Source organism: Heterodontus francisci, chromosome 41 (assembly GCF_036365525.1).
Source record: "Heterodontus francisci isolate sHetFra1 chromosome 41, sHetFra1.hap1, whole genome shotgun sequence".
NCBI lineage: Eukaryota > Metazoa > Chordata > Chondrichthyes > Heterodontiformes > Heterodontidae > Heterodontus > Heterodontus francisci.
The window spans coordinates 16,155,469-16,183,406 of NC_090411.1; the positions used below are offsets into that span (position 1 = coordinate 16,155,469).

At 45.3% G+C, this 27,938-nt stretch overlaps 1 protein-coding gene across 3 annotated transcripts in view; it reads left to right on the plus strand.

The window, feature by feature from the left end:
* The first annotated feature begins 2,645 nt into the window (after nt 1–2,645).
* The window catches only part of serhl (serine hydrolase like), a 43,797-nt gene continuing 18,504 nt past the window's right edge, over nt 2,646–27,938 (plus strand). Inside the window, exons 1-6 of one of the 3 annotated variants that reach the window (XM_068019352.1) lie at nt 2,646–2,723; nt 5,735–5,815; nt 7,267–7,416; nt 20,289–20,402; nt 21,855–21,896; nt 23,664–23,683. In XM_068019352.1, the coding sequence (XP_067875453.1) occupies nt 5,773–5,815; nt 7,267–7,416; nt 20,289–20,402; nt 21,855–21,896; nt 23,664–23,683 (369 nt within the window). In that variant the 5' untranslated portion in view covers nt 2,646–2,723; nt 5,735–5,772. Of the gene's footprint in view, nt 2,750–5,734; nt 5,816–7,266; nt 7,417–20,288; nt 20,403–20,512; nt 20,674–21,854; nt 21,897–23,663; nt 23,684–27,938 lie in introns of those variants that run through there. The other 2 variants (XM_068019353.1, XM_068019354.1) reach the window with 2 other exon arrangements.

The following is a 27,938-nucleotide window of genomic DNA, read 5'->3' on the forward strand; positions in this document are numbered from 1 at the left end:
GTAATGGGATAATTAAACACAATGTTGAGTCCAGAAGGCTGTAAAGTGCCCAGTCAAAAGGTGAGGTGCTGCTCCTCGAGTTTGTGTTGAGCTTCATTTGAACACTGCGGCAGGCCAAAGACAGAAAGGTCAGAGTGGGAGTAAGGTGGGGAATTAAAATGACAAGGTACAGGAAGCTTGAGGTTGCACTGGCAGTCTGAATGTAGGTGTTCTGCAAAGTGGTCACCCAGTCTGCATTTGGTCTCCCCAATGTAGAGGAGCCCACATTGTGAGCAGCGAATACAGTACACTAAATTGAAAGAAGTACAAGTAAATCACTATTTCACTTGCGAGGAGTCTTTGGGGCCTTGGACGGTGAGAAGGGAGGAGGTAAAATTGCAGGTATTGCATCTCCTGCTCTTGCATGGAAAGGTGTCGTAGGAAAGTGGGGAGGTGATGGGGGTGACAAAGTTTTGTGGGGGGAATGGTCTCTTCAGAATGCTGAAAGGGGAAGGGAGGGAAAGATGTGTTTGGTGGTGGCATCACACCAGTGGTGGCGGAAACGGCGGAGGATGATCCATTGAATGCAGAGGCTGGTGGGGTGGAAGGTGAGGACAAGGGGAACCCTAATATTGCAAATTCCCTGGATGTGGGAAAGGTTCCAGTGGATTTGAAAAATGCTAATGTAACGCCCTTATTCAAAAAAGGAGGGAGGCAGTAAGTAGGAAACTATAGACCTGTTAGTTTAACATCTGTCATTGGGAAATTATTAGAATCCGTTATTAAGGAAGCAATAACAGGACATTTAGAAAGTCAAAATGCAATCCATCAGAGTCAGCATGGTTTTATGAAGGGTAAACCGTGTTAGACTAATTTGCTAGAGTTCTTCGAAGATGTAACAAGTAAAATGGATAATGCAGATCCTGTAGATGTAGTATATCTGGACTTCCAGAAGGCATTTGATAAGGTGCCACACAAAAGGTTAATACACAAGGTAAGATCACATGGGGTTAGGGGCAATTTATTAGCTTGGATAGAGGATTGGCTAACCAACAGAAAACAGAGAGTCGGGATAAATGGGTCCTTTTCTGGTTGGCAAGATGTAACTCGTGGGGTGTCACAGGGTTTGGTCCTCGGGCCCCAACTATTTACAATCTATATTGATGACTTGGATGCAGGGATAGAAGGTACTATAGCCAAATTTGCAGAGGACACTAAAATAGTTGGATAGTAATTTGCAATAAAGAAATAAGAAATTTACAAATGGATATGGATAGGTTAGGTGAATGGGCCAAAATTTGGTAGATGGAGTTTAACGTGGATAAGTGTGAGGTTATCCATTTTGGTCAGAAGAATAGAAAGGCAAATTATTATCTAAATGGAGAGAAACTTCAGAGTGCTTCAGTGCAAAGGAATCTGGGTGTCCTTGTGCATGAATTTCAGAAAACTAGTATGCAGGTGCAGCAGGTAATAAGGAAGGCAATTGGAATGTTGGCATTTATTGCTAAAGGAATAGAGTATAAAAGTAGGGAAGTGTTGCTGCAATTGTACAAGGCATTAGTGAGACTGTACCGGGAGTATTGCGTACAGATTTGGTCCCCTTACTTGAGGAGGCATTGGAGGCAGTTCAGAGGAGGTTCACTAGATTGATTCCAGAGATGAGGGGCTTGTCTTATGAAGAGAGATTGAGCAGTTTAGGCCTTTACTCTCTGGAGTTTAGAAGAGAGATCTAATTAAGGTATATAAGATGATTAAGGGGATTGACAAAGTAGAGGTAGAGAGGATGTTTCCTCTGGTGGGGCAATCTAGAACGAGAGGTCATGGTTTTAGGATAAGGGGTAGCAGATTTAAAACAGAGATGAGAAATTACTTCTCTCAAAGGGTTATGAGTCTGTGGAATTCACTACCCCAGAATACGGTGGACGCCGCGACATTGAGTAAATTTAAGGAGGAGATAAGACAGATTTTTAACTAGTAAAGGGTTGAAGGGTTATGGAGAATGGGCAGGAAAGTGGAGTTGAGGCTGAGATGAGATCAGCCATGATCGTATTGAATGGCGGAGCAGGCTCAAGGGGCTGAATTGCCTACTCCTGCTCCTAGTTCTTATGAAATCGCTAGTATGGAAGGTTGCATCATTCGAACAGATGCGACGGAGACGCAGAAACTGGGAGAATGGAATCGTGTCCTTGCAGGAAATGGGGTGTGAGGAAGTGGAATAAAAACAAGAAATGCTGGAACCACTCAGCAGGTCTGGCAACATCTGTGGAAAGAAAAGCAGAGTTAACGTTTCGGGTCAGTGACCCTTCTTTGGAACTAGCAAATATTAGAAGTGAGGAAATGGAGTCCAGGTAGCTGTGGGAGTCAGTGGGCATACAATGAATCCCCAGAAATGGAGACAGAGAAGGATCGCGTGTGTAATATGAAACATTCACAATTTAAAGAACATAATAGAAGCAGTTGAACTTGCAAATCTTGCAGTTGTTCCTGAATGAGTCTCTTGTTCAATCCAAACAGAGGAGACTCCAACCTCTGATTGGACAGAATTACGTCAATCAAAGAGTTCCGGCGCTGTTGATTGGGCGACGTTCCGTCCCCGCCTCTCCATGATGTCGCGGCATTCTAAGTCCTGATTGGTTACTGGGAATGTCACTCAGGTATGGCGCGGATCTTCGGAGTGCGCACGCGTAGAAGCTTTGCGGCATCGGCGCCGAAGAGGAACCGGGGGAAAGGTCGTGGCTGTTCCGGTAAAACCTGTTTTCATGGTTGTTTGGTCTGTTTTTCCTGAGAATCTTCATGATTTGGTGGGGGAGGGGCCGCTGAACCCTCACCTGTGGGGGGGAGATGCTGACGGACCTTCACCTGAGGGGGAGGGGCTGACGGACCCTCACCATCACCTGAGGGGGAGGGGCTGATGGACCTTCACCTGAGGGGGCGGGGCTGATGGACCTTCACCTGAGAGGGGAGGGGCCGAATGTCTGACGGACCCTCACCTGTGGGGGGGAGGGACTGACGGACCATCACCTGAGTGGGAGGGGCTGACAGACCTTCACCTGAGAGGGGAGGAGCTGATGGACCTTCACCTGGGGGAGATGCTGACCGACCCTCACCTGAGGGGGGAGGGGCTGATGGACCCTCACCTGTGGGGGGGGAGGGGCTGATGGACCCTCACCTGTGGGTGGAGGGGCTGATGGACCATCACCTGAGGGGGAGGGGCTGACGGCCCCTCACCTGTGGGGGGAGGGGCCGAGGGGCTGACGGACCTTCACCTGAGGGGGAGGGGCTGACGGACCTTCACCTGAGGGGGGAGGGGCTGATGAGCCTTCACCTGAGAGGGGAGGGGCTGACGGACCTTCACCTGAGAATTGAGGGGCTGACGGACCTTCACCTGAGGGGGGAGGGGCTGAGGGGCTGACGGACCTTCACCTGAGAGGGGAGGGGCTGACGGACCTTCACCTGAGGGGGGAGGGGCTGATGAGCCTTCACCTGAGAGGGGAGGGGCTGACGGACCTTCACCTGAGAATTGAGGGGCTGACGGACCTTCACCTGAGGGGGGAGGGGCCGAGGGGCTGACGGACCTTCACCTGAGAGGGGAGGGGCCGAGGGGCTGACGGACCTTCACCTGGGGAGGGGCCGAGGGGCTGACGGACCTTCACCTGAGAGGGGAGGGACTGACGGACCTTCACCTAAGGGGGGAGGGGCTGACGGACCTTCACCTGCGAGGGGAGGAGGGGCGAAGTAGTGATGTATTTTGTTGGGGAGAATGAGGAGAGGCAACATAAAATAAAGGGTGCAATTCTAAAAAGGGTGCAAGAACAGAGACACCTGGAGTTATATGTGCAAAAATCTTTGGAGGTGGTAAGACAAGTTGAGAAGGCTGTTAAAAAAAAAAGCAGATTTTTAGCTTTATTAATAGAGCAATACAGAGTACAAAAACAAGGAATGGTTGCAGGAATGAAGGATCTCACTTATGTGGAGAGGTTGAAGATGTTTGAATTGTTCTCCGAGAGAGATTTGATGAAGGTTTTTTGATACGAGGCGCTCACGTTGTTGCTGTATGTGGCACAAGTCTGGCTCATACCCCACTCCTGCGCTGTGGCGGTCACCCGAGCCATTTTCCGCTTCATATGGGGGATCCAAAATGGACCGGGTCCGGAGGGACACGATGTTCAAACCTCTTGATAAGGGCAGGAAAAATGTACCCAACGTCGCCCTCATCCTGATGACAACCTTCGTGTGCGGCTGCATCAAGCTGTGTGTAGATCTCCAGTACGCAAACTCCAAGTGTCACTACGTGCTGAGGTTCTATCTGTCCCCGGTGTTGCGAAGGATGGGCCTGGTCACATTGCCGCAGAACGCTCCATCCAGTTGGACCGTGCTGTACCACCTATCCTTCGTGGAGAAGTTTCTGTGGAAAAACACTTTTGACCACCAATCCATCAGACAGTGGTCTGCATGGAATGTCCTCAAGGCCCTACAGGAAAAGGAGATGGTGGATCCTGTTGGATGGGGCCCCGAGCAGACCGCCAAAGTCATTTGGCGGAATGCCTCATCACCAGAACTTTCAAACAAGCACCAAGATGTAACTTGGCTGGTGGTGAGAAGAGCCCTCCCCGTCAGATCCTTCCTGCACGCCCGGAGTCTCACATCCTCCGCACAATGCCCCCGTGGTGGCTGTGGTGGGGAAGAGACTGTTGCCCACCTCCTTCTGGAATGTGTCTTTGTAAAGCAGGTGTGGAAAGAGATGCAGTGGTTTTTGTCGAGGTTCATCCCAAGCAGTTCTGTAACACAGGAGTCTGTGCTCTACGGGCTGTTCCCAGGGACGCACACCGAGATAAACATCAACTGCTGCTGGAGGACTATCAATTCAGTGAAAGACACTCTTTGGTCTGCCCGAAACTTGCTGGTCTTCCAGCGCAAACAGTTGTCCACGACTGAGTGTTGCAGACTGGCACCTTCCAAGGTACAGAACTACGTGCTGAGGGACGCACTAAAGCTTGGGGCAGCCACGACAAAAGCTCAATGGGGAAAGACCACCGTGTAAGGTCCCTATGCCAAGGTGAACAGAGGGGCTGGATCCATGGGAAACCCCTCGGGCTGTATCCAGAAAATATTTGTTTGCTGCAAAATGTACATGGCATGAAAAATGAAATGGAAGGGTTGTGAGGCAACTCACTCCTGTATTGAAGGAAACTGATCTCCTTTGCACTCTTTGAATCGTTGACTTGGTGCTGTTTTGAACTGTTTTGTAATGTGTTTTTTTACAGTTTTTTATGAATAAGGTATATTTTGGGAAAAAAAAGGTGTTCTGATAGAGTGGATAAGGAGAAACTGTTTCCAGTGGCAGAAGGGTCAGTAATCAGAGGGGACCAGGCTGAAGGTGATTGGTAAAAGAAGCAAAGGGGAGATGAGGAAACAGTCTTTTACACAGTGTGCTGTGGTGATCTGGAATGCACTGCCTGAAAGAGTGGTGGAAGCAGGTTCAGTCGTAAGTTTTAAAGAAAATTTGTTACCTGAAGGGAAGAGATTTTACAGGTCTGTGGGAAAAGAGCGGAGGAGAGGGACTAACTGGATAGCTCTACCAAACAGCCAGCACAGGCAGGATGGGCTGAATGGCTGTCTCCTGTTCTGTAATATTTTATAATTCTGTGATACACTGGCCTTTCGGGAGGGATTGGTGTACATTCATATTTAAGGGGAAAGTGTTGTAGTCTTTGGGCCCACTGATAATTTGCAGTGTTCTTGTTACTTTTAATAGGATGTGATCCGAAGCCTTTCCTGCAGCCGGTAAAGGAAATGTCTTTCCTGTCAAAATGGTTTTCCACAACAGCCATGAAAGGTAAGAGTTAGTGGGAATTGCGGTCTGTGGGCAGAAGTTAAAAATAATCTGTTCCCCAGCATTAACATCTCTAATCTCAATTAGGGCTAATAATATTGAAAGGATGTTTGGGAACAAAGTTGGAAATCCATTGTGAAGAAAGAAAGACTTGTATTTATGTAGCACCTATCACAACCTTGGGACTTATGAAAGCACTTTACAGCTGATAAAGTACTTTTCGAAGTGTAGTCCTGTTGGAATGTCGGAAAGGCAGCAGCCAATTTGGGCACAGCAAGCTCCCACAAACTGTAATGTGATAATGGTCAAATAATTTACGCTAGTGATGTTGGTTGAGTGAGAAATGTTTACCAGGGCACCGGGGAAAATTCCCCTGTTCTTCTTTGAATAATGCCATGGGATCTTTCACGTCCACCTGAAAGTGCAGACGGGTCCTTGGTTGAATGTCTTATGCGAAAGACCGCACCTCTGACAGTGTAGCATTCCCTACACTGGGAACATTGGCCATATTGTGTGCTTAAGTCTTTCGAGTGGGACATAAACCCACAAAGTTCTGACTGAGTTGCGAGAGTGGTATACAGTGAGTGGTATACATTATTACCTTAGCAGCAGGGCAAACAGATTTCATTCTTTTTTGCTGCTGAGTTGCTGTTCTGATTGAGAAAAGAATTGGTCCAGATGGTAAACGTAATGTGATAATTCATCAGTATGAAATACACCAGAACAGCAACTACATTTTTTTAAAAAGTACTTAATTGTCTGCAAAGGGATTTGTGACGGACTGAGGTTATGAAAGCAGAAATATAAATCCAATTTCTTTCTTTTAAAAAGCTGTATAACGAAGTTTAAGTAACAATAAGGATTTTTACTGTAAAATTGATTAATATTTCATGATTTATATTGGGATATTTTTGTTATGCTAAATATGACTTTCATTACATTTTGATTTTCATTTTTGTTGAGTTGTGATGTCTTCCTGTTCAATAAAAATTATGAAATTTGCAAACAAACCTGCTATAGATTTATCTCTGAGCAAGTGTGAACACAGACTTGTGACAGGAAGTGTGAAGTGTTGCAAAGGAAAGGCGCACGCACACGGACAGTTTTCAGTCTTCACTTATTCCTTCAGTTTGCCTCTGTCGATCATTGAGAGCACAGGTCCCCATCTGCCTGTGCCAGTCCCAATAATCAGCTGCTGATGGTTTCATGGTTGTCCCAATACCTCGCAATGGGTATCTCCTCAGCACCTTCTTTCTGTGCTTGGCTAAGATTAGAAGCTTGCCATGAGGCTAGGAAATCAGTGAGTGCCAGACTTCCTCCTGGCGTTCTGTGTGGTTGCACAGTGCCTTGTTAATACAGAATATTGAAAATGTTCAATTATTTGGATGGTTTTTGTTGCACTGATGATCACAGGCAAACCTCACAGTCCTCTTCCACTTATTCTTTCAACACAGATCTCTGCCATGAACTGAGTTTCGCAGTCCCATGGGGCCATATCGCAGCCAAAGCCTGGGGACATCCCAGTGGGTGGCCAGTGCTATGCCTACATGGCTGGGCAGATAATGCCAACTCTTTCGACCGACTCATTCCGTTGCTTCCAGAAGGTGAGAATTGGGTCACATTTCATTTGTAATCATGGATTTCACTCCAGGAAGCACCATCTTGCAGTATCCATTTCTTTTTAACAATCAAAAAGGCTAATGAAATGTTGGCCTTTATTTAAAGGGGGCTGGAATAGATGCCCCTGCCTCAGCTCATCTGTTGCTGAAACCCTCATTTTTGCTTTTGTTACCTCCAGACTTGATTGTTGCAATGTTTGCTTAGTCAGCTTCCCACCCTCTGTAAACTTGAACTCATCCAAAACTCTGCCTGTGTCCTAATTCGCACCAAATCCCATTCACCATCACTTCAATTATAACATTTTTATCCTTGTTTTCAAATCCCTTCATGCCCTCGCCCTCTGTACCTCTAACCTCCACCCATCCTACACCCTCTGAAATATCCTCCAATGTTCCTCCAATTCTGGTCTCTTTCATATCCTTGATTTTAATTGCTCTGTGCCTTCAGCTGCCTAGGCCCTAAGATCTGGAATTCCCTCCCCAAACCTCTCTACCTCTCTTTCTTCCTTTAGGATACTCCTTAAAACCTACCTCTTTGACTAAGAATTTGGTCATCTGCCCTAATGTCGCCTTATGTGGCTCGGTGTCAAATTCTGCTCTGATTTTTCGATGAAGATTCTTGGGCTGTTTTGCGACATTAAAAGTGCTAGATAAATACAAGTTGTTGCTGAACATAAAAGTTAGGAAGTGATGATTCAGTTTTATAGACCTTTGGTTAGACCCTATTTGGATTACTGCATTCAGTTTTGGACACTGCACCTCAGGAAGGTCTTGGAGTGGATACATAGTATATTTATCCGATGTTGGAGCTTAAAGGGTTAAGCTGTGAGGTCAGGTTGCATAGACTAGACTTGTATTCCCTTGTGTTTAGAAGATTTAGAGGTTATGTAATTGAGTTGTTTGTTAAAAGGTAATACGAAAGCAAAATACTGCGGATGCTGGAAATTTGAAAATGCTGGAAAGACTCAGCAGGTCAGACAGCATCTGTGGAGTTAACCTTTCAAGTCTGTGACCTTTTATCAGAGCTGCCTAATCAAAAGATGAGGTGCTGTTCCTCGAGCTTAGATTGAGCTTCATTGGGGCAGCATAGGAGACTGAGAGGACAGAGAGGTCAGCATGGGAATGGGGCATTAAAATTACAGGCTGTATTTTACATACAACACAGGGTGGAAAAAGTGGAAAGAAATTCCCTTTTAGAATCGTAAAATAATTCGGCACAGAAGGAGGCCATTCAGCCCATCGCGTTTGTGACCACTCTCTCAAAGAGCTATCTAATTAGTCCTGCTCCCTTGCTTTTTCCCTGTAGCTCTGTGTCCTTTTCAAGTGTTTATCCACCACCCTTTCAGGCAGTGCTTTCCAAATTGTAACTCGTAGGAACACAAGGCCATTCAGCCCCTCTCCCTGTTCCACCATTCAGTGAGATTATGGCTGATCTGTGACTGGAGTCCGTATACCCGTCTTTGACCCATATCCTTTATCCCCTTAGTTAACAAATATCTGTCAGTCTCAGATTTAAAATTAACAATTGACCCAGCATTAACTGTCTCCTGATCCTTATGCTGAAGAGAATTCCAAGCTTCTACCACCCTTTGTGTGTTGAGGTGTTTCCTACCTTCACTTCTGAAAAAATCACAGAATTGTTCCAGCACAGAAGGAGGCCATTTGGCCCATCGTGTCTGCACCGGCTCTCCGAATGAGCAATTCTCTGAGTGCCACTCCCAGCCTTCTCCCTGAAACCCTGCACATTCTTCCTTTTCAGATAACAGTCCAATTCCCTTTTGAATGCTTCAATTGAACCTGCCTCCACCACACTGTCAGGCAGTGCATTCCAGACCTTAACCACTCGCTACATGAAAAAGTTTTTCCCTGTGTCGCTTTTGCTTCTTTTACCAATTATTTTAAATCTGTGCCCTCTCATTCTCGATCCTCTCTGGCCATGTCCTCTAGTCCTAGGCTCCCCAACTAGCGGAAATCTACCCTATCAGTTCCCTATATTTTAAAAACTTTGATAAAATCACCTCTTCATCTTCTAAATTCCAGGGAATAGAACCCTGATTTGTGTAATCTCCCTTAATTTATCTCTTGGAATCCAGGCATCACTCCAGTAAATCTACACGGTACAGCCTCCAAGGTCAGTATATCCTTCCTAAGATGTAGTGCCCAGAACTAAACTTCAGCTGGGGTCTAACCTGGGGTATAGCGGCAACTTGACTTCTAAGCCCTTGTATTTTAGTCCTTTAGATATCAAGGTCATCATTCCATTGACACTTGAATTTTTTTTTTATACCTTTCCCTGACATTTTAATCTATCTACATGGACCCCTAAGTCTCTTCGGACTTCCGTTGCTTCTAGCTTTTTATCATTTATAACTACTCTGATCTATCTTGTTGGGTACAAAGTGGATGACCTCACACTTGCCTGTATTGATATCCGTTTGCCTATTTTTTCTATTTCCTATTCACTTGATCTAGTAATAGCTCTTTGTAATTTTATGCTTCCATCTACACAGCTTATGATACTGCCCATGGATATGTGGCTCTCTATTTGTTCATAAATACAGTGAATAGTTGAGGCCTCAACACAGATCCCTGTGAGACACCATTAGTCACATCCTGCCAATTAGAGTACCTACCCCATTTCTCTACTCTCTGTCTCCTTCCACTCAGCCAATCCCCTAGCCAGGTCAATCATCTGCCCTCAACTCCATGAGCTTCAACATTAGCTGACAGTCTCTTATGAAATGCCTTCTGGAAGTCTTTGGATGTTCCATTACTTTAGTCACATCTTCAAAAACTTCAGTCATGTTTGTCAGGTATAACCTGCCCTTTATAAATCCATGCTGGCTCTCTGTGATCAGCTGAAAATTTTCAAGGTGTTCAGTCACTCCATCCTTAATTATACACTCTAGTAATTTCCCAGCAACAGATATTAGGCTTAACTGGTTTATAATTCCTTGGTTTCCCCCTCTCGCCTTTCTTAAATGGTGGAATGACGTGCAATTTTCCAGTCTAAAGGAACGATTCCTGAATCGAGAGAACTTTAGAAGATTGTAGTTATGGCATCTGCAATGGTCTCACCTACTTTAAAATCCTGGGATGAAAACTATCTGGTCCTGAGGATTTGTCACTCTTTAGTGTCATTATTTTGCTTACGTTAATTTTGGTGAATCCCGTTCTTGATTCAATGTTAGTTTCCTTGAGATATCTTCTACTGTAAATACTGATTATGATTATGATTATGATTAGAGATACAGCACTGAAACAGGCCCTTCGGCCCACCGAGTCTGTGCCGAACATCAACCACCCATTTATACTAATCCTACACTTATCCCATATTCCTACCAAACATCCCCACCTGTCCCTATATTTCCCTACCACCTACCTATACTAGTGACAATTTATAATGGCCAATTTACCTATCAACCTGCAAGTCTTTTGGCTTGTGGGAGGAAACCGGAGCACCCGGAGAAAACCCACGCAGACACAGGGAGAACTTGCAAACTCCACACAGGCAGTACCCAGAATCGAACCTGGGTCCCTGGAGCTGTGAGGCTGCAGTGCTAACCACTGCGCCACTGTGCCGCCCTCTCAAAGTAATTATTTAACACGTCTGCCATTTCCTTATTTTCATTTATGATGTCATCATTATCAGTTAAGCCTCCCCCATTGTTCTTAACTGCCCTCTTTTTTCCAGAATGTAAAAGTTTTTTGTGTCGATTTTGAGATCCGTGCAGGTTTCTTTTCATAATTCCTTTCTGTAGCTCTCACTATCTGTTTTCTCATCCTTTGCTATCCTTTGTATCGCCCCCATTCACCAGGATCTGTTGGTTGTTGTTTTCTTGTATGCTTTTTCTTTCAGTTCCTCTTTAGTCACCCATGGCTTTTTTTGGCAAGTCGAGCTCTTCTCCCTTCGAGGTATAAACTGGTTCTGTATCGCATTCAATTCTTTTTTGAACACCTCCCATTTATATTCTGTCATTATAGCCCTTAATAGATTTGCCAATTTATTTGGAGAGTCTGTCTCATCCTGTTGAAGTCAGCTTTATGTAATTTTAGAATCTTGGCTGTTTTGTATTTCCCCTTTTCAAACAGCACATTGAACTCAGTCATGTTATGGTTGATATTAGATGAATATTCAAACACATTGCTGGGTTGTTAACTAAATCTGGCTCATTACTAAATCTAATAATGCCTGCCCACTTGTTGGTTCTAGGAAGTATCCTGAACACGCTGAAGAAATTCACTACGTTTCTGGTAGACCTTGTCTATTTAACCCAGTTTATGGAAGTTAAAATCCCCCATTATAACCACTCTGCATTTTACATGTTCGTCTAATCTCTGCATTAATACATTTGCCACTTCACAGTTGCTACCAGGGGGCCTATACACAACTCCCACTGCTGTTTTAAATATTTTTCTGTTTCTTAATTCTACTCATAATGTCTCCATTCCTGTTTACCTCGTTATATATCATCTCATCATTGAAGTGATTTAATCCTTAATCACTAAGGCTACTCATTTCCCTCTACCAGATTCTCTGTCCTTCCTGTAGACTTGGTATATTCAGTTCCTAGTCCTGACTGTCTTATACCCTCTAAGTTGAATTTGCACCTGTAATTCATTCAGTTTGTTCCTTATACTCTGTGCATTTGTGTGATTTTTAAAAAAAACACTTATTTAGGCCACACACCCTAACCTGTCCTTCTGCGCTAATAAATAAAAACAAGAAATGCTGGAAATATTTAGGTCTGGCAGCATCTGTCTGACACATTTCTTATTTCTCTCTCCTGATTTAATCACTTTGTATCTTTTAGTTTATCCTTTACCTGTAGTGCCTAAAGCACAATTTCTAACTATTACTCTGCTCTCTTCCTTTTCATTTGTTTTAGAGCCATAAAGGCGGGGCCAAAGTGTGGCGAGTCGAAGAGACTTAGCAGTTGGCAGGAAAAAAGACAGAGGCGCAAGAGGAGAGCCAACTGTGTAACAGCCCCGACAAACAAATTTTTCTGCAGCACCTGTGGAAGAGCCTGTCACTCTAGAATTGGCCTTTATAGCCACTCCAGGCGCTGCTCCACAAACCACTGACCACCTCCAGGCGCTTACCCATTGTCTCTCGAGATAAGGAGGCCAAAGAAGAGTTATTATTTATACTACCTTTTCCATCTGAAACCTCTTGTTTAAGAAGTCCTTGTGACTGCCTTATTTATCCTTTCTGCTAGAACCTTGGTCCCAGCTCGGTGCAGGTGAAACCCATCCCAATGGTACAGGTCATTCCTGTCCCAGTACAAGTGCAAATGTCCCATGAAATGGAACCCCTCATTCCAACACCAATCCTTCAACCATGTATCCACCTCCCTAATCTGTTTATCCCTATACAATTTGCACGTGACTTGAGTGATCATCCAGAAATTATAACCCTTGAGATCCTGTTTTTTTAAAGTTTAGCTCCTGTCTGGACAGGAGCTTTTGCCTTCTGTTTCCTATGCTGTTGGTCCCAACATGGACCACAATGACTGGATCATCCCCCTCTTTCTCCAGTATTATTTTAAGCCAGTTCGAGATGTCCCTCACCCCGGCACCATGTGGGACTATTGATCCTGCTTACATTACATCACAAAAACAGATTGTCTGGTCATCATCACATTGCTGTTTGTGGGAGCTTGCTGTGCACAAATTGGCTGCTTTGTTTCCTTCATTACAACAGTGACTACCATTCAAAAATACTTCATTGGCTGTAAAGCACCTTGCAATGTCTGGTGAAAGGTGCTATATATTTATATATATAGCAAGCCTTTCTTACAAAGGGTGCCATCCATTTCCCCTCTCTCCCCCCCCGCCCCACTAATTATTGAATCCCCTACAGCTACCACATTACGCTTTCCCTCTTCCTCTCTTTGGATAGCCGCCTGCTCCAAGGTGTCATGATCACATTCTGTCTGTCCTTCCGACAGTCTTTATTTAATCCTAACAGGTAGTAAATACATTGTACCTGTTGGATAGGATCAATTTTTGCAGATTCTTGTTCTCAATCTCACCCTTACTTTTCATGCTATCGGATAATACTAGCTCTGTTCTGATCCTGCACCTCTCTACAACATGTGAACATGTGAATTAGGAGCAGGAGTAGGCCACTTGGCCCCTCAAGCCTTCTCCGCCATTCATAGAAAATAGGAGCAGGAGTAGGCCATTCGACCCTTTGGGCCTGCTCCACCATTCAAAAAAGATCATGGCTGTAGAGTCATAGAGATACAGCACTGAAACAGGCCCTTAGGCCCACCGTGTCTATGCTGACCAACAACCGCCCATTTATACTAATCCTACATTAATCCCATATTCCCTACCACATCCCCACCATTCTCCTACCACCTACCTCAATTAGGGGCAATTTACAATGGCCAATTTACCTATTAACCTGCAAGTCTTTGGCTGTGGGAGGAAACCGGAGCACCCGGTGGAAACCCACGCGGTCACAGGGAGAACTTGAAACTCCGTACAGGCAGTACCCAGAAGCAAACCCAGGTCGCTGGAGCTGTGAGGCTGCGGTGCTAACCACTGCACTACTGTGCCACCCACAGGCTGATCGTCTAATTTAGTACCCTGTTCCAGCTTTCTCCCCATATCCCTTGATCCCTTTGGTACTAAGAATTTTTTATCTGTTTCCTTGAATATATTTAATGACTTGACCTCCACTGCCTTCTGCGGTAGAGAATTCAACAGGTTCACCACTCTCTGAGTGAAGAAATTTCTCCTCATCTCGGTTCTAAATGGCATACCCCATATCCTGAGACTGTGACCCCTGGTTCTGGACTCCCCAGCCAATGGGAACATCCTCCCTGCATCTAGCCTGTCTAGTCCTGTTAGAATTTTATAGGTTTCTATGAGATCCCTTCTCATTCTTCTAAACTGTAGTAAATATAGGCCTATTCGATCCCAATCTCTCCTCATACATCAATCCTTCCATCCCAGGAATCAGCCTAGTAAATCTTCTTTGCACTCCCTCCATGGCAAGAACATCCTTCCTCAGATAAGGAGACCAAAACTGCACACAATACTTCAGCTGTGGTCTCACCAAGGCCCTGTATAACTGCAGTAAGATATCCTTGCTCCTGTACTCAAATCCTCTTGCAATGAAGGCCAACATACCATTCGCCTTCCTAATTGCTTGCTTTCAGCGACTGGTGTGCAAGGACACCCAGGTCTCGCTGCACCTCCCCCTTTTCCAATCTATCACCATTCAGATAATCTGCCTTTCTATTTTTACAACCAAAATGGATAACCTCACATTTATCCATGTTATACTGCATCTAAGTAAGTTCATGGCTGAACTGATTACCTCATATTTCCTCCTACTCCCGATAACCTTTCATCCTCTTGCTTATCAAGAATCTATCTACCTCTGCCTTAAAATTATTCAAAGACTCTGCTTCCACCGCCTTTTGAGGAAGAGAGTTCCGAAGACTCACGACCCTCAAAGAAAAAATTTCTCCTCATCTCTGTCTTAAATGGGCGACCCCTTATTTTTAAACAGAGACCCTTAGTTCTAGATTCTCCTACAAGAGGAAACATCCTTTCCACATCCACCCTGTCAAGGTCTCGAGCAAAATGTTCAGATACTTCCCGCCCCCCCCCCCCCACCTTCTCTTATGTGTCAAAGTGTCTCTGAATTGCACACCAGCTCAATAACACTGAGCCAGAGAGATTTGAGATGGAGACATCTAAGGCAGATATGTTAGCTCAGGACAGTCTCACTGTCCTCCCCTACAGGCTGCAGTCCAGACAGAAAACCTGCTCTGCCATGACTTAGTGTAGATATATTTATAGAGAAAGTTAATCTATATATTCTTTTTGGCTTTAAGGCTATTTAACTGTTTAGCTAACACATACTAGCTGCTAAATAAAAAACACCAACCATAAAAACACAAACCGTTAAACTAAATATTCACATGTAATTTAGCAACACTGCTGCATACTCTGTACTGACAATAGCATCACTTTTTGAACTTTCCCTGTCTGCCTGGTGTCTCCTGCTCCCAAGAGGCTCTGATGCTGATGGCTGTCACACACTGTTTAAATCCACCACTCTATTTACTACGTCGAGCTTGCACAAACCACTGCAAATGTTAAAGGTGCAGAGAAGCACCTCCTTTCCCCCTCTGCACTGAATTCTAAACTTCCCACTCCATTCACGATGCAGTCTGTTGTTACATTCACTCCATAAAAATAATTCTCATTTCTCCTCTGGCATTTTACCAATCTATGCCCTCTGGTTATCAACCCTGCTGATAGCAGGAGCAGTCTCTCAAAGAACAAAGAACAGTACAGGAACAGGCCAGTCGGCCCTCCAAGCCTGCGCCGATCTTGATGCCTGCCGAAACTAACACCTTCTGCACTTCCGGGGCCCATATCCCTCTATTCCCTTCCTATTCATATATTTGTCAAGATATCTCTTAAACGTCGCTATCGTATCTGCTGCCACCACCTCCCCTGGCAGCAAGTTCCAGGCACTCACCACCCTCTGTGTAAAAAACTTACCTCGCACATCCCCTATAAACTTTGCCCCTCGCACCTTAAACCTATGTCCCCTAGTAACTGACTCTTCCACCCTGGGAAAAAGCTTCTGACTATCCACTCTGTCCATGCCGCTCATAACTTTGTAAACCTCTATCATGTCGCCCCTCCACCTCCGTCGTTCCAGTGAAAACAATCCAAGTTTTTCCAACCTCTCCTCATAGCTAATGCCCTCCAGACCAGGCAACATCCTGGTAAACCTCCTCTGTACCCTCTCCAAAGCCTCCACGTCCTTCTGGTAGTGTGGCGACCAGAATTGCACGCAGTATTCTAAGTGTGGCCTAACTAAGGTTCTGTACAGGTGCAACATGACTTGCCAATTTTTATACTCTATGCCCCGACCGATGAAGGCAAGCATGCCGTATGCCTTCTTGACTACCTTATCCACCTGCATTGCCACTTTCAGTGACCTGTGGACCTGTACGCCCAGATCTCTCTGCCTGTCGATACTCCTAAGGGTTCTGCCATTTACTCTCCTAATGTATTTTGTCAATGCCCCTCATAATTTTGAACACTTCTATTAAATCTCCCTTTTGTCTTGCTCTTCTCTGAGGGGAACAATCCCAGCTTCTCTAGTCTTTCTACAGAACTGAAGTCCCTCACCCCTGGTGTCATTCTAGTAAATCTCTATACCATTCTTCATAAATAGTATATGCCGGGAATTGGATACACTACTCCATACAATACCGAGGCTCAGCCAGTGATTTGTAACGGTTTAGCCTAACTTCCTTGCTTTTGTACTTTTGGATTACAGAGATTATACAACACGGAAACAGGCCATGCAGCCCAATTGGTCTATGCCAGTACAAAAACAGAAAATGCTAGAAATTTCAGGTCAGGCAACCTTTGTGGAGAGAAAAATAGAGTTAACATTTCAGATCCGTGTGACCTTTCCAGCATTTTCTGTTTGTTCTTTCAAATTTCCACCATCCGCAGTATTTTGCTTTTGTGTTGATGGTTAATTCGCTGCCACTTCTCTTCCAGGAATGCCTACCTTGAAGAAGTTCTGCTCTTCTGTGTGACGGGATTTATATTTGTCTCTTCTACCTTGATTGCTTTCTATCTCCCTTCTTGTGTTTGATCAGGGTAATTACTAAAACTTGCTTTCACAGCCACATCTCCTTCCTCAGCAGCTGTTTCTGGCTCCAACTTATTCCATGCGGATTCCAACTGAACTTTCACCCTTCGTGTTTTGGATCCACCCACGATTACAAATATCTTCTAGTCATTCAGCATTCCTCGAACTGTTGTCCTCGCTGCATCCTAAGATCCACTCTCAATGCCATGCACACTCTCGACCTCTTTCTCCAACAGCACTGACTCTATCCCAAAGCTGTCCTGCTTTGCAATTTCATTTCATCCTTTGCTTCATCCAGCACTTCAACAAAACTTTTTATCTTCCTTTCAGGTGTGAATACCAGCACCCCTCTGGATCCTTCTTCCCCTTCACTTCTCTCTCACCCCATCTCTTCTTTGAATCTCACTCCTTGCCGTGTATTCATGATATCCTCTGATCTTCCCCCTTCTGACTCTGAACGATCTGTCCTTGGCAAAGGCTTCGGCTTCATCTCCTTACACCCCCAACCTCAATGAAATTCGAGCTCGGCATACTGCTGAGCTCTTCTGTCGCCTTCACCTCTGCACCACCTCTTAGGCCAGGAGTCCTCCCACCCCACTCAGAAGACCCATTTACCCTTCTCCAATTTTCTCCCTTCACTTGGACCCCTCCCTCTGGCTTCTTACCCTCCCTCAAATCTTTTCATTGTGAACTGCCAGTGTGACATCAGCCATCTCACTTTTTCTGCTCTCCTAACTCACTCGAACTTATCGCCCTCAAAAAGGTCACACAGACCTGAAACGTTAACTCTGTTTTTCTCTCCACAAATGCTGCCTGATCTGCTGAGTATTTCTAACATTTTCTCTCTTTGTTTCAGATTTCCAGCATCTGCAGTATTTTACTTTTGTTTGGTCTATGTCGGCGTTTATGCTCAAAATGAGCCTGCAACCACCCCTCTTCATCTCACCCTATCAATAGAACCATCTATTCCTTTCTTCCTTATGTGTTTATCTAACTTCCCTAATTGTAACTATGCCATTTAGAATCATAGAAATTTACAGCACAGAAGGAGGCCATTCGGCCCATTGTTTCCATGCCAATTGCCAAGTAGCCATCTAGCCTAATCCCACTTTCCAGCTCTTGGTCCATAGGTTATGGCACTTCAAGTACATAGACAAATATTTTTTAAATGTTATGAGGTTTCTGCCTCGACCACCTTTTCAGGCATTAAGTTCCAGATCCCCACCACCCCCTGAATGAAAAATCTCCCCTCAACTCCCTTCTAAGCTCTGCCCTAAATTTATTTCCTGTGGTTATGGATCCCTCAACCAAGGGGAGTAGGGCCTTCCAATCCACTCTGTCTAGACCCCTCATAATTTTATACGCTTCAATTAGGTCACCTTCAGCCTCCTCTGTTCTAAAGAAAACAACCCTAACATATCCAATCTTTCCTCATAACTAAAATTCTCCAGTCCAGGCAACATCCTCGTAAATTTCCTCTGTCCACTCTCTGGTGCAGCCACGTCTTTCCTATATTGTGACCAGAACTGCAGGCAGTACTCCAGCTGTGGCTTAACTAGTGTTTTATACAGTTCAAAGATAGCCACCCAGCTCTTATATTCTCTGCCTCAGCTAATAAAGACAAGTATCCCATATGTCTTCTTGACCACTTTACCTGTCCAGCCACCTTCAGGGATCTGTGGACCTGCACTTCAAGGCCCCTCTGTTTCTCTACACTTCTCAGTATCCTACTATTTATTGTGTATTCCCTTGCCTTGTTATCCGCCTTCAAATACATTACCTCCTACTTCTCCGGATTAACCTCACTTGCCACCTGACTGGTCCATCGATACCTTCCTGCAGTCTACAGCTTTCTTCTTCATCAACCACATAGCCAATTTTTGTATCATCTGCAAACCTATTAATCATAGCTCTTATGTTCAAGTCCAAATCATTGATGTATACCGCAAAAAAGTAAGGGACCTACTACTGAGTCCTGTAGAACCCCACTGGGAGATGGTAGCATAGTGGTGATGTTACTGGACTAGTAATCCAGAGGCCTTGACTAATGTTCTCGAGACAAGAGTTCACATCCCACCATGGCAGCTGGGGGAATTTACACTCAATTAATTATTAAATCGGCAATAAAATTCTAGTCTCATTAATAATGACCATGAAATTGTCATAGAAACCCATCTGGTTCACTAACGAAGGGAAGAAAACAGCCTTCCTTATCCCTATTCCAGATCCACAGCAACGTGGTTGACTCTTAACTGCCTTCTGAAATGGCGGAGCAAGCCACTCAGTTGTGTCAAACTGCGACAGAAAAACTAGCATTGTGGGTGTACCTGCAACATGTTGACTGCAGTGGTTTTAGAAGGCGGCTCACCATCACCTTCTCAAGGACAAGAGGGATGGACAATAAATGCTGCCTTGCCAGCGGTGCTCACATCCCAAGAATAAATAAATCAAAAACGCAGCCTTCCAGTCACAAAAACACCCATTGATCATTACCCTTTGCTTTCTGCCTCTGAGCCAATTTTGGATCCAACTTGGCAGTTTGCCTTGAATTTCCATGGGCTTTTCCTTTCGTGACCAGTCTGCCATTTGGGACCTTATTAAAAGTCTTGCTAAAATTCATATGAACTAGATCAAATGCACTACCCTCATCGACCCTTCTTGTTACCTTCTCAAATAAATTCAGTCATGTTAGTCAGGCACGGCCTTCCCTTAAATCATGCTGACTGTCTTTGATTAATCTCTGTCTTTCTAAATGAAGGTTTTATCCTGCCCCTCAGAATTTTTTGCCAATAACGTTCCCACCCCCGAGGTTAGGCTGACTAGCCTGCAATGACTCAGTTTTATTTAGTGCAGATCTTATATTTATAGCCCCTAGTTTTGGTCACTTACACAGGTGGAAACATCTTCTCTACATCAGCCCTGTGAAACCTTTCATAATCTTAAAGACCTCCATCAGGTCACCCCTTAGCCTCTATTTTCTAGAGTAAAGGACCCTGAAGGGTGGAACTGCTCAGTTCTTGTATTGTTCTTGTGAATCTCTTGCAGTTCCGCTGCCAAGGAAATGACCTGACATTTTTGAAAGTTACCAACTTCAAGGTAGTTGAAATGGTGCCCCAGGATTCAACCATCGGTGGGTCAGCCCGAGGAAGTGACAGGGAAAAATGATTTTTCTGCAGTAACCGCGTATAGTGACTGCTGTTTCCTCTTTCAGAGTTTTATTATGTAGCATTGGACTTTCCTGGCCACGGTATTTCCTCACACCGCCCACCCGGTATACCGTATTACTTCTCTGAATACATCTCGGACGTGCGGAGAATAACGGATGGTAGGTTTCAGTCCCTCGAGTGGGGTTTAATAGGGTTGGTGGGAATGGTGAATCTAGTCTTAAGGACATTACTCTTTCACTCAGCCGCTCCTGGTTCCTTCTACTTGCAGATGGCATGAGGCACACAGACCTGCAGAGCCGATGGTCAATCTGTGTTATGTGCTGACTTATCAGATCTCAGTGCGGGCGGCAGTGGGAATGCTGCAGTCAACCTCCGTGCTCCAGGAATGGGAAAATCAGCCAAACAGCGATCGCCAGAAAGTGTACAATGGTCGATATTAGTTAGAGACAGGATTGTGTGTGGGTGTTGATGGCTGTTGTGGTCAAAGCTCACATATAAAGCTTGCCCACTTTGATGATGTACCAGAGGATGACTATCCCAGCAGTGTCGTGGTTATACCACTGTCCTAGCTATCCAAAGGCCTGGATGAAGGGAACTTGCATTTATATAGCGCCTTTCACAAACTCAGGATGTCCCAAAGTGCTATACAGTCACTGAAGTACTTCTCACATGTGGTCACTGCTGTCAAGTAAGAAACGAGGTACTCGATTTACACACAGCAAAATCCTGCAAACGGTAATACGATAATGACCAGATAATATGTTATTTAGTGATATTGGTTGAGGGATGACTTGTCCAGCTCACCAGGGAGAACTCCCCTGCGCTTCTTTGAATAGTGAGATGGGATCTTTAGTGTCGATCTGAAAAGGAAGTCTTTGACCCATAATCCAGGCTGACACTGCAGTGCTGAGAGAGTGCTGCACTATTTGAGATCCTCTCCTTTTGAGATGTTAAACCGAGGTCCTGTCTGACCTCTTGGGTGGATGTAAAAGATCCCATAGCACTGTTCAAAGAAGAGCAGCAGAGTTCTATCTGGCGTCCTGTCCAATATTTATCCCTCAACCAACACCTAAAAATAGATTATCTGGTCATTATCTTGTTGTGGGATTTTTGCTTTCCCCAATTGACTGCCATGTTTCCTATATGACACCAGTGATTACACTTCAAAAATATTCCATTGGCTGGAAAGCATTTTGGGATGTCCTGAGGTTGTGAAATATAAATGCAAGTATTTTTCCTTTCTTAAATAAGAGCATCACATTTTTTTTTTCACCAAAAAAAGTATGGAGGAGGCACCATTTCAAAGGCTTATGAATAAAGGTTTCAACACTACTTGATGTTGGAGGGAACCATCAGCTGGAGATCCCCCCCCTCCTGTTTCTGTCTTAATCACCACTGCTGGACGCATGTAGTGGAGAGGATAGGCTCTGTAATTTCCCCCCCTAATAGTCTAATGCCAAGGCTGATACAAAAGTTCTTGGAGAAAATATCGGACTATGTCCCGGTGAGGAGTTAAGACCTGCAGGCGAGGCGGGTTGGAAGTTGATGAGGAATTAAAACTTCAAACATGTCAGTGTATTTGCTGATCTTAATTCATTTTACTGTTACAGCTTTAAAGTGGAATAAATTCACCATCTTGGGCCACAGCATGGGTAAGTGAACATCCTTTCTAATTAATCAAAAAATGACATTACTATGTGCTGTTGCACACATGAAATCCAGACAAAGTGTAGTCTTCAGGTGAAGAGGGGTTAGAGACCTGGCAATACACCGGCGTAATGTATACGTGTCAGCAGGTCACAGGTTCAAGCCCTACTCCCGGCACACTGATCCAGACTGAATTCCCACTGCAGAACTGAGGGAATGCTGCACTGTCAGAGGTGCCGTCTTTTGGATGTGATGTTTAACCAAGGCCCCACCCGCCCTCACAGGTGGACATAAAAGATCCCATGACACTATTTCGAAGAAGAGCAGGGGAGTTATCCCTGGCTTCGGAGTCAATTTTTATCCCTCAACCAACACCTTAAAAGCGGATGATCTGGTCACTATCACACTGCAGTCTGTTGGCAGGATTCCTACATTAGACCGGTAACTACACCGAAAATATTTTGGCTGTAAAGCGTTTTGGGACATCCCAGGGTTGTGAAAGGCGCTGGAAAAATGCAAGACTTTCTTTATGCCAGACTTTTATTTACCATGAAGGTAAGTTATTGTCACCCCAAAATTCTGTCAACATTGGAATATTGGGAATATCTGTGGCTCGCTCTGTTCCCTCTACCTCACTGCTACTGCAGCAAAAGACTAATCACACCTTTTATACAGCACTTTTCATAACCTGAGGGTGTCCCCAAGTGTTTCACTGTAAAGGGATTTCTTTAAAGTGCACTTGTTGCTGTTTTGTGGGCAAACGCGAAAGCCAACCCTTGCACAGTAAGATCCCACAAGCCGTAAGACAGTGAGATAAGTGAGCAATTGGTGTTTGTCAAGGGGTGAATATTAGGATGTGAGAACTCACTGCTCCTCTTCAAATGTGCAACGGGATCTTTTACATCCACTTAGTAGCGGGAAACGGCATTGGTTTATCATCTCGCCCATAAAAAAGTAAATTGTGGAAGGGAGGCTCCCATGATGACTCTGTAAATGCCTGGCAATGGAGCAAGGCAGAAAGTCACAGGTTAAGTTAGCAGATCCCTGCCATGGTATCACTCGGGGCTTATCAGTTGGCCTCTGAACAGCAAGGATAAAAATCAGTCTCGGTTCTGTGCTTAATCATTACCCAGTGACATCGACTGGAAAATACCTGGTTGTTAACAGTGGCTTACCGGTGGAATGTGGACACCAGTGGTGAATGGTGGGGTACCAGAGGGCTACCACTGCTCATGGAATTGTACCTCACTATGAGCTCTGTCCCTCAGAAAAAAGGAGAGGGAGGGGTTTGTGGAACAGTTATCTATTTGTGTATTTATCGGGAAAGACTGAACAGTCTGGGCCTCTTCTCTAGAAAAGAAGGCTGAAGACGTGATAGAGGTGTTTAAGATAATGGAAGGTAGATGTCGAGATGTTTCCACTTTGTTGGGTAACCAAAACTCGGGGCCATAAATATAAGATAGTCACCAAAGCTCCAACAGGAAATTTAGAGGAAACCTTTTACCCAGCAAGTGCTTAGAATGTGGAACTCACTACCACAAGAAGTAGCTGAGGCAAATATCATAGATGTATTTAAGGGGAAGCTAGATAAACACATGACAGAAAAAGGAATACAGGATATGCTGATGAGGCTAGATGAAGAGGGGTGGGGGGAGACTCATGTGGAACATAAATGCCGGCATGAACCAGTTGGGCCGAATGGCCTGTTACTGTGCTATAAACTTGAGGTAATTCTATATCAGATATTAATGTTTTCCTCGGTTCTTTTTCAGGGGGCAATGTTGGAGGCCTGGTGAGTCTTTAACCAAGTTAGTATGCAGGTACATTAAGAAGGCAGATGCAATGTTGTCGCTTATTGCAAGGGAAATGGAATATAAAAGAGATGTACAGGGCATTGGTGAGACCACATCAAGAGTATTGTGTACAATTTTGGTCTCCTTACTTAAGAAAGGATATAATTTCATTGCAAACAGATCAGAGAAGTTTCACTCGGCGGATTCCTGGGATGAGCGGGTTATCTTCTGAGGAAAGGTTGGGTCTGTATTTGTTGGCGTTTAGAGGGATGAGAGGTGACCTTATTGGAACAGATCCTGAGGGGACTTGACAGGGTGGATGTGGAAAGGCTATTTCCCCTTGTGGGAGAATCTAGAACTAGGCGGCACAGTTTTAAAATAAGGGGTCTCCCATTTAAGACAGAGATGAGGAGAAATTTTTTCGCTCAGTGGGTCATGAGTCTGTGGAATTCTCTTCCCCAGAGAGCAGTGGAGGCAGGGTCATTGAATGTTTTTAAGGTATATGTAGACAGATTCTTGACAAGCAAGGGAGTCAAAGGGTATCGGGGGTAGGCAGGAAAGTGGAGTTGTGTCCACAAACAGATCAGCCATGATCTTATAGAATGGCAGAGCAGGCTTAAGGGGCCGAATAGCCTACTCCTGGTTTATATGTTAAGATGAGCTGCAGATTCCAAAGCCATCGTATAATTTTGTAATTGTCCTTTTATTACTTGCACTAACATTATTTTCATAGTACATATTGGAGTGACCATCAAACATTGTAGGAGTAAGTGAGCTTTGTTTGGTGTCTGGGGCTGTGGATGGTCCAGGGAGGAACAGCAGTGGCATTGATGTGTCCTTGCTTCTTGCTCAGCATGATAGAGCCTCCCTCAAATGGCTCGGAACTCATACTGTCCATCCGACTGCTCGCCACCTCTGGTCCAGTACATCTACTCAGCATCTATGCTCCAACACTCTGCTCCCCACCTGAAGCTAAAGACCAGTTCTACAAGGAACTCCATAATATCATTAGTAGCATCCCCAACACCGAACACCTGTTCCTGCTGGGGGACTTTAATGCCAGGGTTGGGGCCGACCATGACTCATGGCCCTCCTGCCTTGGGCGCTATGGCGTTGGAAGGATGAATGAGAATGGACAGAGACTGCTTGAGTTGTGTACCTATCATAACCTCTGCATCACCAACTTGTTCTTTCACACTAAACCCTGTCACCAGGTTTCATGGAGGCACCCAAGATCGTGTTGTTGGCACCAGCTAGACCTCATCGTCACAAGGCGAGCCTCCTTAAACAGTGTTCAAATCACACGCAGCTTCCACAGTGCGGACTGTGATACCGACCGCTCCCTGGTGTGCAGCAAGCTTAGTCTCAGACCAAAGAAGTTGCATCATTCCAAGCGGAAGGGCCACCCGCGCATCAACACGAGCAGAATTTCTCATCCACAGCTGTTACAAAAATTTCTAAATTCACTTGTAAAAGCCCTTCAAAACACTCCCACAGGGGATGCTGAGGCCAAGTGGGCCCACATCAGAGACGCCATCTATGAGTCAGCTTTGACCACCTACGGCAAAAGTGCGAAGAGGAATGCAGACTGGTTTCAATCTCATACTGACGAGCTGGAACCTGTCATAGCCGCTAAGCGCATTGCACTGTTGAACTACAAGAAAGCCCCCAGCGAGTTAACATCCGTAGCACTTAAGCAGCCAGAAGCACTGCACCATGAACAGCCAAGCGCTGCGCAAAGGACTACTGGAAACACCTATGCAGTCATATTCAGCTGGCCTCAGACACCGGAAACATCAGAGGAATGTATGATGGCATTAAGAGAGCTTTTGGGCCAACCATCAAGAAGATCGCCCCCCTCAAATCTAAATCAGGGGACATAATCACTGACCAACGCAAACAAGTGGACCGCTGGGTTGAGCACTACGTAGAACTGTACTCCAGGGAGAATGTTGTCACTGAGACTGCCCTCAATGCAGCCCAGCCTCTACCAGTCATGAATGAGTCGGACGTACAGCCAACAAAATCGGAACTCAGTGATGCCATTGATTCTCTAGCCAGCGGAAAAGCCCCTGGGAAGGACAGCATTACCCCTGAAATAATCAAGAGTGCCAAGCCTGCTATACTCTCAGCACTGCATGAACTGCTTTGCCTGTGCTGGGACGAGGGAGCAGTACCACAGGACATGCGCGATGCCAATATCATCACCCTCTATAAAAACAAAGGTGACCGCGGTGACTGCAACAAGTACCGTGGAATCTCCCTGCTCAGCATAGTGGGGAAAGTCTTTGCTCAAGTCACTTTAAACAGGCTCCGGAAGCTGGCCGAGCGCGTCTACCCTGAGGCACAGTGTGGCTTTCGTGCAGAGAGATCGACCATTGACATGCTGTTCTCCCTTCGTCAGATACAGGAGAAATGTCACGAACGACAGATGCCCCTCTACATTGCTTTCATTGATCTCACCAAAGCCTTTGACCTCGTCAGCAGACGTGGTCTCTTCAGACTACTAGCAAAGATTGGATGTCCACCAAAGCTACTAAGTATCATCACCTCATTCCATGACAATATGAAAGGCACAATTCAGCATAGTGGTGCCTCATCAGACCCCTTTCCTATCCTGAGTGGCGTGAAACAGGGCTGTGTTCTCGCACCCACAGTTTTTGGGATTTTTTTCTCCCTGCTGCTCTCACATGCGTTCAGGTCTTCAGAAGAAGGAATTTTCCACCACACAAGATCAGGGGGCAGGTTGTTCAACCTTGCCCGTCTAAGAGCGAAGTCCAAAGTACGGAAAGTCCTCATCAGGGAAGTCCTCTTTGCTGACGATGCTGCTTTAACATCTCACACAGAAGAGTGTCTGCAGAGTCTCATCGACAGGTTTGCGGCTGCCTGCAACGAATTTGGCGTAACCATCAGCCTCAAGAAAACGAACATCATGGGACAGGACGTCAGAAATGCTCCATCCATCAATATTGGCGACCACGCTCTGGAAGTGGTTCAAGAGTTCACCTACCTAGGCTCAACTATCACCAGTAACCTGTCTCTAGATGCAGAAATCAACAAGCGCATGGGAAAGGCTTCCACTGCTATGTCCAGACTGGCCAAGAGAGTGTGGGAAAATGGCGCACTGACATGGAACACAAAAGTCCGAGTGTATCAAGCCTGTGTCCTCAGTACTTTGCTCTATGGCAGCGAGGCCTGGACATCGTATGTCAGCTAAGAGCGACGTCTCAATTCATTCCATCTTCGCTGCCTCCGGAGAATACTTGGCATCAGGTGGCAGGACCGTATCTCCAACACAGAAGTCCTCGAGGCGGCCAACATCCCCAGCTTATACACCCTACTGAGTCAGCGGCGCTTGAGATGTCATGTGAGCCGCTTGGAAGATGGCAGGAACCCCAAAGACACATTGTACAGCGAGCTCGTCACTGGTATCAGACCCACCGGCTGTCCATGTCTCCGCTTTAAAGACGTCTGCAAACGTGACATGAAGTCCTGTGACATTGATCACAAGTCGTGGGAGTCAGTTGCCAGCGTTCAGAGCTGGCGGGCAGCCATAAAGGCGGGGCTAAAGTGTGGCGAGTCAAAGAGACTTATCAGTTGGCAGGAAAAAAGACAGAAGCACAAGGGGAGAGCCAACTGTGTAACAGCCCCAACAAACAAATTCTTCTGCAGCACCTGTGGAAGAGCCTGTCACTCTAGAATTGGCCTTTATAGCCACTCCAGGTGCTGCTCCACACACCACTGACCACCTCCAGGCGCTTACCCATTGTCTCTCAAGATAAGGAGGCCAAAGAACTAGGCTGATGGGTTTTGGCGTTGCCCTCAGTACTTAGTCTAAATGCTTACGTGTGAGATTCATGTGGAGGCTGCATGTTAACTGACTGTTCATCTGACTGGGGACTGGATCTGGAAGATCAAGTGCTTCTATTTAATAATATACAGAGCAATCCATTCCAGGAAGAGCAGTTGCTAACGTGAGCATTCAGGTCGGCAAGATCTGGACGTTGAGACCAAAGTCATCAAGTCGGCATTTTACCGGTGGGACCCTGCCAGCTGATGTACTGGAGCCTAACTTAGTTTATAGGAACGTGGGAGAGGCAAACCCTGCCTTACAAAAGAAAAACTCTGAAACGTGTTTGGGCATGAAGTTTTTTGGATTATTTTGGTGGTTTGATGAGCTCTGTAGGTAAATACATCTGGAGATGGAGGTACAGGAGTGCCACCTAATGGTGGGAAACTTCTCATTACGGCATG